The sequence below is a fragment of the Littorina saxatilis genome, linkage group LG7 (assembly GCF_037325665.1).
Source record: "Littorina saxatilis isolate snail1 linkage group LG7, US_GU_Lsax_2.0, whole genome shotgun sequence".
Lineage (NCBI taxonomy): Eukaryota > Metazoa > Mollusca > Gastropoda > Littorinimorpha > Littorinidae > Littorina > Littorina saxatilis.
Window position 1 is genome coordinate 6,041,105 of NC_090251.1, and position 17,069 is coordinate 6,058,173.

Below are 17,069 nucleotides of genomic sequence, written 5' to 3' on the forward strand. Positions count from 1 at the left end.
GGTGTCGGCTGCTATCACCGTTTTAGCTAAAGAGCTCAAAATCACGATTTCAACTGCTATTAACATCACCAAGGTAGAACGTCATTAGTTATCAAGGTTGTTACCTCGCTTCGTGCTCTGCAGGTATGCGCTCATACACCTTTAACAAAGGAAACCACCGCCACTTGACACTTCCCTATTAGCCGAGAGACCCACGGTCAGCGAGGCGCCCCATTGCATAAGACCATGCGGAAATCCAAACATCAGTAAAATAACGGCAGTATCACGCCGCTAGAGAGTTTAGCGGCCAGAGGGGGATCCGTTAAGTTTACAGCCGTCACGTGACTTCAGCGGATCGTATCTGTGTTTCATGAATGGCACTTAGGGTGACTTACAGCTCAAACAGCGCCTTTTTCTAGCATCAAGAATCAAACAGTCATATCATTGACATTATGATGAAAAAACATTTATAACAATGATTTCGTTTGCTTACAATTCTGTTTTTATTTATCTCTTTTGTTACCATCAAGTAATTCGATTGCATATTCCTTTCTTGGACCAAATTCAGACACTGCCGTCTGTTGAATTTTATAGAAGAAAACAATACGGTTAGGTAAAAATTCCGTCGCGATATAACCTTGAATGGTTGAAAACGACGTTAAACACCAAATAAAGAAAGAAAGGTAAAAATGTACTGCTAGCTTAGAAATCAATTTAAACTTATTTCAGTGAATGATTTACAATTACATGTATACATTAACAAATACCCCCGTCTGTGCGTGTGCGCACGATACCAGTGCCAGAGCTTGGAAAACACGAGCACGCTTTTGCATTGGGGAAAGAAAAAAAATGGCGTTCAGCGATAGAAAAACATTTAGTCAATCTGTCGTCCTAGAAAATTAAACTGGACAAACTTGATTTTTGTCCACCAAGTCCTCCCTCTCCTGGCCTGAAGCCTGCCGCCCAGTACAACAAATCAAGAGAATCTAACTTAAAGAAAACAGTTTATCTTTATTTTTGAGTAGATTTATAAAACAAACATGACATATCTATAATTTTTGGATTTAGAAAATGTTAAAGAATACACCGAAATCCTGTTCGTGTCTGTGACTGAAATTTGAATTGTATTGAGCAACATGTATCATCAATGTCGACGGGTGCAATGTGGGCTAAAGATAGCCTAGTGGGCTAAAGATAGAGATTTTTCCCATCTCCAAGGTCAACTTATGTGCTGAGCCCTGCTAGTGCCGTATCCCCCTTCGCGTGTACAAGCAAGCGCAGGGCCAAGCGTGTACGAAAAATATCCCGTAAAATCATGTCAGAGTTCGGTGGGTTACAAGAAAACGAAAATACCCAACATATGCTTCCACCGAAAGCGGCGTATGGCTGCTTAAATGGCGGGGTAAAAACGTAAAAACCAACTCGTGCAAATAACACGAATTTCACACCATGAACTCAGAAGAAGAAGAAAGAATATATCAAAACATTTAAGCTTTGAAGCTGAAACAAAAACTCATTGTGAAAAAATCGATCGCCAAAGTGCTGCCTCAACTTTTTTTAAAGTCTGATATTACATAATCAAACTTTTTCTTTCTTTCACAAAATGATAACAACTAAGAACGTCTGATAATACCATTGTAAGAAATGACTTGTTAAGTGTCATAAATATATGTCCGTTTATTTTCTGTGAATCGCTCTACACACACACACACACACACACACACACACACACACACACACACACAAACACAAGCGCGCGCACACACACACACACGCGCGCGTGCACACACACATGCACACATACACACACACACACACACACACTCACACACACAAGCGTGCGCACACACACACACACACACACACACACACACACACACCTCCTTCTAGATTCCCAACCTGCAAGAGGTCATTTAGTCAAATACTGACTGGATGCAATAAACAAAGGTAAATCAGTTGTGTGTGGCAGCGCGTTTCTCAAGGGAAAAAGCAACCCAAATTTCCAAGCAGTAAATCCCATACGAAATAACCTTGCCTTCCCTTCCCTTTTCTTACCTGACCTGACCTGACCTTACCTTCTTTTACCTTACCTTAGACAGAATGATGTTTTAATAATACCTTTGCTTCTGACAACTGTACATGCGAAACCAAACATCACATTTTTAATTTGATTTATAGCATGTTCAAACTATATTGCCAACAGATTAACCGCGCAATAACATATTTTTCATGTTATCTTAAAAATAAGCATTTTCGAATGTTCGTGTATTCATTGTTTTTAATAAAATGATTGAAAGAATTGTTCCCCAAATTCGGTAAAATATTTTAACTTGCAATTATTTCAATATATTGAGACAAAACAAACTTCATAGAAGTGAATGCAAAAATCCCTGACTTCTTAATCATTTTGATATATCAGTTTTTATATCTTAATCAGTTAACTTGATGGGTTAAACACCGCTGAAATGATTGAAACTTTCAGGGACTTTTACTGGTGATGCGGTGCCACAGAACTTTCATCCAACCCTCATATTCCTCCGGGTCAACCAATGCATTAAATGATGGTGCCGGACCACAAACTTTTCATTTAACCCTCCTATGCTTTATTGCATAATACAACCATTAAACTGGTGATGCAGGGCATTAGACAGTTTATTCAACCCTCGTATGTTTTACATTTACTGGGGTGCCAGACAACAGACTTTCATTGAACCCTCGCATGCTTTGGGGACAAACTGATACAATAACTGGTGGTGAGGGGGCACAAACCTGCCATTTAACCCTCGTATACTTTACACTTACTGGGGTGCCAGACAACAAACTATCATTGAACCCTCGCATGCTTTAGGGACAAACCGATACAGTAACAGCTACTGGTGGTGAGGGGGCACAAACCTGTTATTTAACCCTCGTATGGTTTACACTTAGGCCTACTGGGGTGCCAGACAACAAACTATCATTGAACCCTCGCATGCTTTAGGGACAAACCAATACAGTAACTGGTGGTGCGAAGCCACAAACTTATCATGTAACCCTCGTATGCTTCAGGGTCAACTGATGAATTTACTGATGATACGGGGCTACAAGCTTTTCATTCAACCCTCATACACGTTAAGGTGACAGCCTACCTCGTAATCCTGAGACAGCAGAGAGGTGTTTGAGAACAAGCGCTGTGATGCGTTGTATGCCTCCGAGTGATCCAGTGTCCATTCCAGAATGAAGGAATACGTGAACTGCAACACAGTGCAACAGTGACACTGGCATTATAATACTCTAGAACCCCCCCCATTTAAGACCCCCCAATGTAAGACTTCCTCTGTTTTAAAACCTTACTTTTTCAGATGTTTTGTTCACAACCTGTGTAAATTTACCTCCTTGTTAAGACTCCCTCCATGTTAAGACTCCCTCCTTGTTAAGACTCCCTCCTTGTTAAGACCTGATTTTCTGGGATGTATGGAGGTTTTAAAAAGGGGGTGTACACACCTAGGGAGCCGGACACGTTTTTGATTTAAAACAAAAGAGTTGAATACAAATTATACGAAACGAGCAAAAATAACCAGCACACACAAAAATACATACATAAATAAATAGATAATTGAAAAATTAATAAATAAAGATTTTTTTGTTGATATATTAATAAGATAACCACACGCACACACACACACACACACACAAAAACCAAGTCGCGTAAGTCGAAATTACTACATTTAGTCAAGCTGTGGAACTCACAGAATGAAACTGAACGCACTGCATTTTTTCACCATGACCGTAGTCCGCCGCTCGTAAAAAATGGCAGTGAAATCGACGAGCCTGTTTAGCGCGGTAGTGGTTGCGCTGTGCTGCATAGCACGCTTTTCTGTGCCTCTCTTCGTTTTAACTTTCTGAGCGTGTTTTTAATCTAAACATATCATATATATATGTCTTTGCAATCAGGAACCGACAAGGAATAAGATGAAATCGTTTTTAAATCGATTTCGGAAATTTAATTTTAATCATAATTTTTATATTTTTAATTTTCAGAGCTTGTTTTTAATCCGAATATAACATATTTATTTGTTTTTGGAATCAGAAAATGATGAAGAATAAGATGAACGTAATTTTGGATCGTTTTATAAACAAATAATTTTAATTACAATTTTCAGATTTTTAATGACCAAAGTCATTAATTAATTTGTAAGCCTCCAAGCTGAAATGCAATACCGAAGTCCGGCCTTTGTCGAAGATTGCTTGGCCAAAATTTCAATCAATTTTTAGTGACAAATGAGGGTGTGACAGTGCCGCCTCAACCTTTACAAAAAGCCGGATATGACGTCATCAAAGACATTAATCCAAAAAATGAAAAAAACGTCTGGGGATATCATACCCAGGAACTCTCATGTAAAATTTCATAAAGATCGGTCCAGTAGTCTACTCTGAATCGCTCTACACACACACACACACACACACACACACACACACACACACACACACACACACACACACACACACACACACACACACACCACGACCCTCGTCTCGATTCCCCCTCTATGTTAAAACATTTGAGTTAAAACTTGACTAAATGTAAAAAGAGGAAATGCTATTCAGGGGAGGCAATTGACTGGCTGCAAGTCAAAAGGCAGTACCTATATAGTGGTTGTCTCCCTTATCAGGTAAATGATTCTTGGTGATCTCTCTCTCTCTCTCTCTCTCCCTCTCTCTTCCCTCTCTCTCTCCCTCTCTCTCTCTCCCTCTCTCTTCCCTCTCTCTCTCTCTCTCTCCCCCTCTCTCTCTCTCTCTCGCTCTCTCTCCCTCCCTCTCTCTCTCCCTCTACCTCTCTCTCTCTCTCTCCCCCTCTCTCTCTCCCCCCTCCCCCTACCTCTCTCTCTCTCTCTTTCAACATTGACTACTGAGGCAATACACAAACAAATGTGAGCGAACACAAAAAGACCTTGAAGAATCCCAGTGAAATACAGCGTACATACATAGAGCACGTTTTTGTAAGCCTGCAGCGCGTCTTCGTTTCTCCCGTCCTCGTCATTTCTCCACATGGACTCGCTCTGCAAGACGTTGATAAAACCCTGAGAGGCTAGTGTTTGCCGCGAGAACAGGAACTGGAAGTCGCCCGACGTCATCCCCTCGTCATGCGCAGCCAGCATGTACTCGCGCAGTAAGTCGTCTGGGATGATCAGGAAGATGACTGCAAAGAAATATAAACCATCGTGTTCTAGATGACTGCGAAGTAACAGAAACTATCGTGTTCTACATGACTGCAAACGAACAGAAACCATCGTGTTCTAAGGATAACTGCAAAGGAACAGAAACCATCGTGTTCTATATGGAACAGAAACCATCGTGTGCTAAGGATAACTGCAAAGGAACAGAAACCATCGTGTTCTATATGACTGCGAAGAAACAGAAACCATCGTGTTCTAGAGATGACTGTAGAGGAACATAAACTAGGTTCGGAACTAACTCTGTCGAGTGTGTATTTGTTGTGAAAGAGTGAAAACTCTTGCCTTCATAGAGGCACACTTTCCAACGTGACATAAGAGCGGAGCACCGAGCTCCCCACACCCCCCCCCCCCCCCCCCCCATCCCCTCCCTCAGACAACACAACTGACTTCTCGACTGTTTCTTGAGAAGCCTCATCATCGTCCTGACGTTGGTTGTGGACAGGGAGATGTTAACGTTGCGGAAGTGCCGGACGAGAAAGAACTCCGGGTTGTTCTCCAGCTTCTCCTTGAAGAAGTCCGCCACGGCCTGGCTCAGTGGACCCTCTGTGGAGATGATGGACACCAGGTGCCAACCCATCTCACGACACACTCCCAGCAACATCTCACCTGTAAGTAAGGTAAGGTAAGGTAAGGTAAGGTAAGGTAAGGTAAGGTACGGGCCCGCTGTGGAGATGTTGGAAACCAGGTGCCACCCCATCTCACGACACACTCCCAGCAACATCTCACCTGTAAGGTAAGGTAAGGTTAAGATTAAGGTAAGGTAAGGTAAGGTAAGGTAAGGTAAGGTAAGGGAAGGGAAGGGAAGGGAATGGAATGGAAGGAAAGGGAAGGGCCCGCTGTGGAGATGATGGACACCAGGTGCCACCCCATCTCACGGCACACTCCCAGCAACATCTTACCTGTAAGGTAAGGTAAGGTAAAGTAAAGTAAGGTAAGGTAAGGTAAGGTAAGGTAAGGTAAGGTAAGGTAAGCTAAGGTAAGGTAAGGGAAGGGAAGGGAAGGGAAGGGAAGGGAAGGGGAAGGGAACGGAACAGTAAGGTAAGGTAAGGTAAGGTAAGGTAAGGTAAGGGAAGGTAAGGTAAGGTAAGGTAAGGTAAGGTAAGGTAAGGTAAGGTAAGGGAAGGGAAGGGAAGGGAAGGGAAGGGAAGGGAATGGAAGGAAAGGGAAGGGCCCGCTGTGAAGATGATGAATACCAGGTGCCACCCCATCTCACGACACACTCCCAGCAACATCTCACCTGTAAGGTAAGGTAAGGTAAGGTAAGGTAAGGGAAGGTAAGGGAAGGGAAGAGAATGGAAAGGAAGGGAAATTATGTGGAACCAGTCTCCTGCAAGTGCGTGCATCATCAAATTAGGTTGAAAATATAGTCAAAATTCCGCACCACAAAACATGCTAAGTAAAATGTCCATCTGGGAAGCAAGGGGGGTAACTGTACCTAGGCCGGAGAGCGGCGGTAGAGTTCTGACGAGAGTTGTGAACCTTGACTTGTTGTCCAGAGCGTGTTCATTGGACACCCAGCCGAACACAGGGATGTTGAAATAGGAAGCCAGGTCCGCTACTGGGCTCATGGCTAGAAACACACACAGACGGCAAAACCATTCTGAAATCATGCAAAGTATGCTGGTATTTATTGGCTTGTTTCATCTTGAAACAAACCGGACGACACTGACTAGGACAGGAAAAATACACACACACACACACACACATGCATACACATTCGCTCTCTATAACGACTACTACTACTACTACTACTACTACTACTGCTACTACTACTACTACCAACATTAGTCGACTATTACACAAGCAAGAACAACAAGAAACGTGAGAACAGCAACAACAACAACAACAACAACAACAACAACAACAACAACAACAACAACAACAACAATAAAAGCAAGAACAACAACAAGAGATTAATACATAAATACATGAACAAATAAATCAATTAATCAAAGAATAACGCCATTTCTCCATGGAGTAAACGAATATGAAACAGCCCTGGGGACCTGGAACCGCAAAAGACGGAATATTGGATCTGTTGGAATATTGTATCTTTACAGAAGATTGTATTTGTACGGACTATTGTATATTTACGGAATATTGTATTTGTACGGAATATTGTATCTTTATGGACTATTGTATCTTTACGGAATATTGTATTTGTACGGAATATTGTATCTTTACAGAATATTGTATTTGTACGGACTATTGTATCTTTACAGAATATTGTATTTGTACGGACTATTGCATCTTTACAGAATATTGTATTTGTACGGACTATTGTATCTTTACAGAATATTGTATTTGTACGGACTATTGTTTCTTTACAGAATATTGTATTTGTACGGAATATTGTATTTGTACGGACTATTGTGTCTTTATGGACTATTGTATTTGTACGGACTATTGTGTCTTTATGGACTATTGTATCTTTACAGAATATTGTATTTGTACGGAATATTGTATCTTTATGGACTATTGTATCTTTACGGAATATTGTATTTGTACGGAATATTGTATCTTTACAGAATATTGTATTTGTACGGACTATTGTATCTTTACAGAATATTGTATTTGTACGGACTATTGCATCTTTACAGAATATTGTATTTGTACGGACTATTGTATCTTCACAGAATATTGTATTTGTACGGACTATTGTTTCTTTACAGAATATTGTATTTGTACGGACTATTGTATCTTTACGGAATATTGTATTTGTACGGACTATTGTGTCTTTATGGACTATTGTATCTTTACAGAATATTGTATTTGTACGGACTATTGTATCTTTATGGACTATTGTATCTTTACAGAATATTGTATTTGTACGGAATATTGTATCTTTATGGACTATTGTATCTTTACGGAATATTGTATTTGTACGGAATATTGTATTTGTACGGACTATTGTATCTGTACGAAGTCTTGTGTCTTGACGAACTATTGTAGGCTATCTATGCGAATGTATTGTATCTCCAGGGGTATCTCTACGAAGTATTGTGTTTTACGGAATATTGTATTTTAGCGAAATCTATACGGAATATTGTATCTTAACAACATAGTGTATCTTTACGGAATAGTGTATCTTTGTGGAATACTTTATCTTATTGTATCTTTACGGGATATTGTATCTTAACGAAAATTTTTATCTTTATAGAATATTGTATCTTTACGGAATATTGTATCTTTACGGAATATTGTATCTTAACGAAATATTGTATCTTAACGAAATATTGTATCTTTACGGAATATTGTACGATAATATTGTATCTTTACGGCTGTGACCTGTGCACGTCCACAATCTCGACCGTGTCACAAGATGTGAGAGCAGTGCGTACAGGCAATGTCGATGTCAGAGAATGTTGAACAATGTTTGTGAAGTCACGTACACAATGTGGCTAGACCTCCGTCGATCTATACGGCTTTAGGGCGATCAGTTTTCTGCAATGACAGGTCGGGAGAATGTTAAACTTAAGAGCACAGTCCTACCCGCGTGCAATAGTAGATAAATCACAATGAGTATTGCCAGTCTTTAAGGACCCGGTCACACTGCCCTGCGTCCTTACCACGACCATGCCGATCAGGCCGATCTGAAAATTGATCAAATCGGGGCATATCGCCGTCAAAATCCAGAACATGGCACTAATACCCTAGTAACATAATATAGACGCCGCTTCTGCTACGACGGGAAAGTGTCCGAGAGCGTGGCCAATCGTGGGCCAAACATGGCAGGATCTCCATGAGCGTGGTTAGGTCGGGGTGGGATCTGCTAGGTCGGGAAGCTTGCAAGATCTCCCCACGCTTATGTTGAACTGCACAAAACAAGCGTAGTCGTGTACAGTCGTGATGTAGTTTTTTTTATTCGCCATGTGCTGGATTTTGACGGCGAGCCCCGACTTGATAACTTTTTCCGATCGGAGTGATCGGTATTGTCGTCGTAAAAACGTAGAGCTGTGTGACGGGGGCCATAAAAAAACAACTACATGACGACTGTGCTGCGCCCAGATCCGGCTACGCTTGTTTTGTGCAGTTCAAAATAAGCGTAGGGAGAGCGTGCAGCTTCACGACCTAGCAGATCCCACCCCGACCAAACTACGCTCATAGAGATCCTCCCGCCCACGATTGACCACGCTCTCCGACAATTTTACAACGGAGTAGGAGCGGCGTCTCTGTGTGACTGGGGTGTAACGTGTGTAACCAAGTGAACGAAACAATTGAATTACCTTTAGTGGCAAAGCCAGTCAAACAGGATTGAGTTTGGGCTAAATAAAAAGTTCTATTTAAACTGCTCGGTGAACGCAAAGGTTCGCAAGAGCCTACCCGGTGACAACAGCAGCTAGACCCCATCAGCCTACCCGGTGACAACAGCAGCTAGACCCCATCAGCCTACCCGGTGACAACAGCAGCTAGACCCCATCAGCCTACCCGGTGACAACAGCAGCTAGACCCCATCAGCCTACCCGGTGACAACAGCAGCTAGACCCCATCAGCCTACCCGGTGACAACAGCAGCTAGACCCCATCAGCCTACCCGGTGACAACAGCAGCTAGACCCCATCAGCCTACCCGGTGACAACAGCAGCAAGACCCCATCTCCACACGGACCAGAAACGTAGAACTGCTATAAATAGCTAACGCTCAAGGCAGGAAGACAACTCCTTTTTATATTTAGTCAAGTTTTGACTAAATATTTTAACATCGAGGGGGAATCGAAACGAGGGTCGTGGTGTATGTGTGTGTGTATGTGTGTGTGTGTGTGTGTGTGTGTGTGTGTGTGCGTGCGTGCGTGCGTGTAGAGCGATTCAGACCAAACTACTGGACCGATCTTTATGAAATTTGACATGAGAGTTCCTGGGATTGATATCCCCATACGTTTTTATCATTTTTTTGATAAATGTCTTTGATGACGTCATATCCGGCTTTTCGTGAAAGTTGAGGCGGCACTGTCACGCTCTCATTTTTCAACCAAATTGGTTGAAATTTTGGTCAAGTAATCTTCGACGAAGCCCGGGGTTCGGTATTGCATTTCAGCTTGGTGGCTTAAAAATTAATGAATGACTTTGGTCATTAAAAATCTGAAAATTGTAAAAAAAAATAAAAATTTATAAAACGATCCAAATTTACGTTTATCTTATTTTCCATCATTTGCTGATTCCAAAAACATATAAATATGTTATATTCGGATTAAAAACAAGCTCTGAAAATTAAATATATAAAAATTATTATCAAAATTAAATTGTCCAAATCAATTTAGAAACACTTTCATCTTATTCCTTGTCGGTTCCTGATTCCAAAAACATATAGATATGATATGTTTGGATTAAAAACACGCTCAGAAAGTTAAAACAAAGAGAGGTACAGAAAAGCGTGCTATCCTTCTTAGCGCAACTACTACCCCGCTCTTCTTGTCAATTTCACTGCCTTTGCCATGAGCGGTGGCCTGACGATGCTACGAGTAAAATGGCATTGCGTTTCATTCTGTGAGTTCGACAGCTACTTGACTAAATATTGTATTTTCGCCTAACGCGACTTGTTTCTTTCTTTATTTGGTGTTTAACGTCGTTTTCAACCACGAAGGTTATATCGCGACGAGGGAAAGGGGGGAGATGGGATAGGGGAAAGGGGGGAGATGGGATAGAGCCACTTGTTAAGTGTTTCTTGTTCACAAAAGCACTAATCAAAAAATTGCTCCAGGGGCTTGCAACGTAGTACAATATATGACCTTACTGGGAGAATGCAAGTTTCCAGCACAAAGGACTAAACATTTCTTACATACTGCTTGACTAAAATCTTTACAAACATTGACTATATTCTATACAAGAACCACTTAACAAGGGTAATAAGTGAAGAATTTTATGGGTGAGAAAAGGAAAGTAAAAGGACTTTGGGAAGGCAGAAATAAAGAAACAAGAAAAAGATCCTAATTAGGTTCACGGCATCGAGAGTGATGCGACCTTCTCTCAGAAGTTAGTAGAGAAGGCTCCCCCATCCACCACCCGGGCGACGCGCCTCTACGCCAATTAGGGGGCGCGAGGAAGACAACTCCGTCAATGCAGAGCAGCTGCCAAGAAAGGGGGACTACTGCGTCATCCTGTCACGCGTGTAATCACAACATCCTTCCTCTTTGATTCACACCCAAAAATCATCAACATGGCTGATCTCAGTTACATGTCAATTTGCACAATTAGTTGCAGCAAAAATTTGCGTAAGGCGAAATTACTACATTTAGTCAAGCTGTGGAACTCACAGAATGAAACTGAACGTAGTCCGCCGCTAGTGCAAAAGGCAGTGAAAGTGACCAGCCTGTTTGGCGCGGTAGCGGTTGCGCTGTGCTTCATAGCACGCTTTACTGTACCTCTCTTCGTTCTAACTTTCTAAGCGTGTTTTTCATCCAAACATATCACATCTATATGTTTTTGGAATCAGGAACCGACAAGGAATAAGATAAAATAGTTTTTAAAACGATTTCGGAATTTAATAATTTTCATATTTTTAATTTTCAGAGCTTGTTTTTAATCCAAATATAACATATTTATATGTTTTTTGAAACAGAACATGATGAAAAATAAAATAAAAGTAATTTTTGATTGTTTTATAAAAAAATAATTTTAATTACAATTTTCAGATTTTTAATGACCAAAGTCATTAATTAATTTGTAAGCCTCCATGCTGAAATGCAATACCGAAGTCCGGCCTTCGTCTAAAATTGCTTGGCCAACATTTCAATCAATTTGCTTGAAAATTGAGGGTGTGACAGTGCCGCCTCAACTTTTTACAAAAAGCCGGATATGACGTCATAAAAGACATTTATCAAAAAAAATGAAAAAAACGTCTGGGGATATCATACCCAGGAACTCTCATGTAAAATTTCATAAAGATCGGTTCAGTAGTTTACTCTGAATCGCTCTACACACACACACGCACAGACACACGCTCACACACACACACACACACACACACACACACATACACACACACACACACACACACACCACGACCCTCGTCTCGATTCCCCCTCTATGTTAAAACATTTAGTCAAAACTTGACTAAATGTAGACCTGGAAATGACAGCCCACTTCGTCAACATCACGGGCCAAAGAATCTAGACACAGCCATCGTCGAACGCTGAAGAAGAAGACTAAATGTAAACAAATTAAAAAATTAAAACCTCTGTATGGGCATGCAGGCACCAGGGCCGAGGTACACGAGAAATTTACCTCCTGAATGGGAGCCACCCGCAGTGTTGGATTGGTTGAAACTGAGATATGTACGATTTCAACGAATCAGAACACTCGGTTTGTTCTCTCCCGATCGGGTGGCGCCCACTTTCTGTTCGTGATCCTGAGCCATGGTGGTTGAATTGTCCAGGTGCCCCAAAGGAGGTAGAGTGTTCTGGGTAGGTATGAAATAGTTGAGATTAATTTGACCTGGGGCTCAGTCCGGTACTTTTCAAGATGATTCTCATATCTGGAACTGCAACAACATCCGAGCGTGCGCAGAGCTGAGTGAATTCTCATGGTTGAAATAAATTGAGGATAACCGATGTGTTAAGTATCATTTCTGTAACTTCGATTCTTGCATTTCGCTAAATCGTTGCCGCAATTTTCGCGGCAGACCTGTAGTGGTTTACGCGATCGTTTAGAGGCCGAGGATAGTTCTTTAAAAGAACACAGGAGTTGACATTTCCAGGTATGACCCCATGCATCACTGCTTCTTAATGGAGGATGTGTGTGTAGGGGGGGGAGGGGGGGTACGCGATTATGTGAGTGGGAGAATGTTCTGGTGGATGTCTAATGTAAAAGGCAAGGTTATCCAGGATCTTCTTCTTCTCCTTCTTCGTTCATGGGCTTAGACTCCCACGTTCACTCATGAGTTTATCACGAGTGGAATTGTATGACCGGTTTTTACCCCGCCATTCAGGCAGCATATGCCGATTTCGGGGGAGGCATGCTGTTTTTTTGTGTGTTTCTATAACCCACCGAACACTGACATGGATTACATGATCTTTTCCGTGCGCACTTGGTCTTGTGCTAGCGTGTACACACGAAGGGGGTTAAGTCACTAGCAGCTCTGCACATAAGTTGACCCAGAAGATCGGAAAAATATCCACACTTAACCCACCAGGCAGCGAGCGCACTGCGCCCTTCGCGTATCCAGGATCAGCTGTGGTCCATTGCCAGAAGGCTTGTTGCCCAGCTAAACCTGCTGAGTTGGTGCTTTCATGTCAGTAAGCTGAATTAATATTCATGACTAATAGAGAGATGCGGATCTCGGGAGTCCTGGCAAGCGTTTTGACGCTGTCGTCCCACGGCGAACAGAATGTGTCCCATCCACATTTGATGTATTGGTTTTTAGGTCAACGCACTGAGTAAATATTCATCATTAATCATCTTTCTGGTGCATCCATTACAGAGAGAGAGAGAGAGAGAGAGAGAGAGAGAGAGAGAGAGAGAGAGAGAGAGAGAGAAAGAGAGAGAGAGACAGACAGACAGACAGACAGACAGACAGACAGACATTACAGAGAGAGAGAGAGAGAGAGAGAGAGAGAGAGAGAGAGAGAGAGAGAGAGAGAGAGAGAGAGAGAGAGAGAGAGAGAGAACCCACAAACAAACAAACTCAGAGAACTAAGTACTTCATCAGCGCGGGCGGCTCAGTTGGTTTGTAAGGTGTGTGTGTGTGGGGGGGGGGGGGGGGTTGCACTTAGATCGAGAGCGCGAAGCGCGCCCAAGACTGGTAGTCGGGTCCGGGGTCATGCCCCCTCCCCCTCCATCCCCGAGGCTCCCCTGCTCTCCCTCCCCCCCCCTACAATATTTTGTGCGGAGAAGCAAAATGGTGCTCTCTGATGCCATCTGAGCGTAGAAATTGCCACGGAAACATCTTCCCAATCTCTTTTTTTTTCTTTTTTTTTTAGCTGGAGGAGCATGGATGCACCCCACCCCCCTCGTCCACCCCTGATCAATAATTGAATCATTTGGCAATTAAGACTGCAACCTCTGCGAACTGAGCGGCGAAAGATGAAATGCGCGCAGCCTACATTGGCGTCAACTTTGTCCCTTATGAGCGGCACCCGTTGGAATTGAAATCATCTTTACCGGTGCGGGCATATGTACTGTACTCTGATTCTCTGGGAGACAACATCAATAGTGCAAACTACTGTAAATCTCGGTCCCATTTCTTGGTAGAGAGGGGTAACTTGTCTTTCGTATGTGTGTGTGTGTGTGTGTGTGGGTAGGGGCGCGCGGGCGTGCGTGCGTGCGTGTGTGCGTGTGTGTGTGTGTGTGTTTGTGCGTGTGTGTGTGTGTGTGTGTGTGTGCGTGCGCTTGCAGGTATGTACATAGGAGATAGAGAGCGAAAGCATATGGTTACACGGGTGCTCTCAGGTGCATTCGTAAACGCATTTGTGTTAAGAGTTCTCAAGCAAGCACATGTCGATTCTAAAGAAGAAGAACAAGTCGCGTAAGGCGAAAATACAGCATTTAGTCAAGCTGTCGAACTCACAGAATGAAACTGAACGCAATGCAATTTTTCAGGAAGACCGTATACTCGTAGCATCGTCAGTCCACCGCTCGTGGCAAAGGCAGTGAAATTGACAAGAAGTGCGGGGTAGTAGTTGCGCTGAGAAGGATAGCACGCTTTTCTGTACCTCTCTTCGTTTTAACTTTCTGAGCGTGTTTTTAATCCAAACATATCATATCTATATGGTTTTGGAATCAGGAACCGACAAGGCATAAGATGAAAGTGTTTTTAAATTGATTTTGAAAATTTAATTTTGATCATAATTTTTATATTTTTAATTTTCAGAGCTTGTTTTTAATCCAAATATAACATATTGATATGTTTTTGGAATCAGAAAATGATGAAGAATAAGATGAACGTAAATTTGGATCGTTTTAAAAAAATATTTTTTTTACAATTTTCAGATTTTTAATGACCAAAGTCATTAATTAATTTTTAAGCCACCAAGCTGAAATGCAATACCGAAGTCCGGCCTTCGTCGAAGATTGCGTGGCCAAAATTTCAATCAATTTGATTGAAAAATGAGAGTGTGACAGTGCCGCCTCAACTTTTACAAAAAGCCGGATATGATGTCATCAAAGACATTTATCGAAAAAAAGAAAAACACGTCCGGGGATATCATACCCAGGAACTCTCATATCAAATTTCATAAAGATCGGTCCAGTAGTTTACTCTGAATCGCTTTACACACACACACACACACACACACGCACACACACACACACACACACACACACATACACCACGACCCTCGTCTCGATTCCCCCTCTATGTTAAAACATTTAGTCAAAACTTGACCAGATGTAAAAAGTGCCAGTGATTGTGATTGCATATTGCTTTTACTTTGATGAAGAATATTTTAGCTAGCAGCAACGGATGTCACGTGACAGCAAACCCATTCAATGATAGGACGCTCATTAACAGGCAAACACCTGCGTCTTACGCACATGCCTCATTACGGAAACGATTTAACTACCATTCCTAAACATGCAGGCATGTCGAAACTGTCAATGACATCTAATTATGCACACACAAAACGAAGCTTGTTATTCCCCAAACTCCCGTAAAGACAATTGTACGCTGCCAATGACATCAAATTATGCAAAGAAACGAAGCTTGTCTTTCCCAAAACTCCCGTAACGACTTGTACGCTGCCAATGACATCAAAGTACTAACAGAAACGAAGCTTGTCTTTCCCAAAACTCCCGTAACGACTTGTACGCTGCCAATGACATCAAATTACTAACAGAAACGAAGCTTGTCTTTCCCAAAACTCCCGTAAAGACTTGTACGCTGCCAATGACATCAAATTACTAACAGAAACGAAGCTTGTCTTTCCCAAAACTCCCGTAACGACTTGTACGCTGCCAATGACATCAAATTACTAACAGAAACGAAGCTTGTCTTTCCCAAAACTCCCGTAACGACTTGTACGCTGCCAATGACATCAAATTACTAACAGAAACGAAGCTTGTCTTTCCCAACTCTACCGTAAAGAGACTTGCACGCTTTCGATGAAATTAAATTATGCACAGAAACGAAGCTTGTCTTTTCCCAAAACTCCCAAATTATGCACAGAAACGAAGCTTGTCTTTTCCCAAAACTCCCAAATTATGCACAGAAACGTAGCTTGTCTTTCCCAAAACTCCCAAATTATGCACAGAAACGTAGCTTGTCTTTCCCAAAACTCCCAAATTATGCACAGAAACGAATGCTGTCTTTCAAAAAAAGTCACTTCTCTTGTTTTGCTGCAAAGGTGAAAACACGAGAGAGAAAAAACACCTGATACGGTCTCTCAGAGGAATATCTAGTTCACCCGGCCACATCAGGTCAGCTCTTACAATTATTCATGAGGCAGAACGACGTGAATGTTGCACTTACATCACACGTGATAAGGAAACGTAGCTGTTTTGATAACTGCCCCCTCCCCCCCCCCCCCCCACCTGTAAATAACGGGTTCATAGCTCTGCGAGCGGTCCTGGCGTACGATCCTGTGACAGTCATTCAAGTACTTGTTATTGATAATTACGATGTTGTTTTGTTGCCGTTTTTTTGTTTATGCGGAGGATGACGTCACAAAAAATATTTCATTCTGGTTTTTTTGTGTTGTCTTGGTTTCGCGTAAATACAGGCACTAGCGTGTTTACGATTCACCTTGACATCATATTTTATTGCAAGGTTAAGTACAGTATGCGGGTTTTCTTGCTGCTATATACTTGTTTGTTTTTGTTTGTTTGTTTCTTGGGTTTTATGAAAATAAAGGTCCTATAGTGTTTACGAATCTTAACGACGTGTTTCTTTCATTCGAGGTTAGTTATAGAAGTGTGTGTGTGTGTGTGTGTGTGTGTGTGTGTGT

The 17,069-nt window shown here is 41.9% G+C and overlaps 1 protein-coding gene across 1 annotated transcript in view; it reads right to left on the reverse strand.

The window, feature by feature from the left end:
- Positions 1–6,763, reverse strand: part of LOC138970537 (atrial natriuretic peptide receptor 1-like) — a 41,374-nt gene extending 34,611 nt beyond the window's left edge. The window contains exons 1-4 of the mRNA XM_070343005.1: positions 6,631–6,763; positions 5,583–5,801; positions 4,944–5,158; positions 3,108–3,212 (exon numbers count right to left, since the gene is read on the reverse strand). Coding sequence (XP_070199106.1) covers positions 3,108–3,212; positions 4,944–5,158; positions 5,583–5,801; positions 6,631–6,763 — 672 coding nt within the window. The remainder of the gene's footprint in view (positions 1–3,107; positions 3,213–4,943; positions 5,159–5,582; positions 5,802–6,630) is intronic.
- Positions 6,764–17,069: the final 10,306 nt, after the last annotated feature.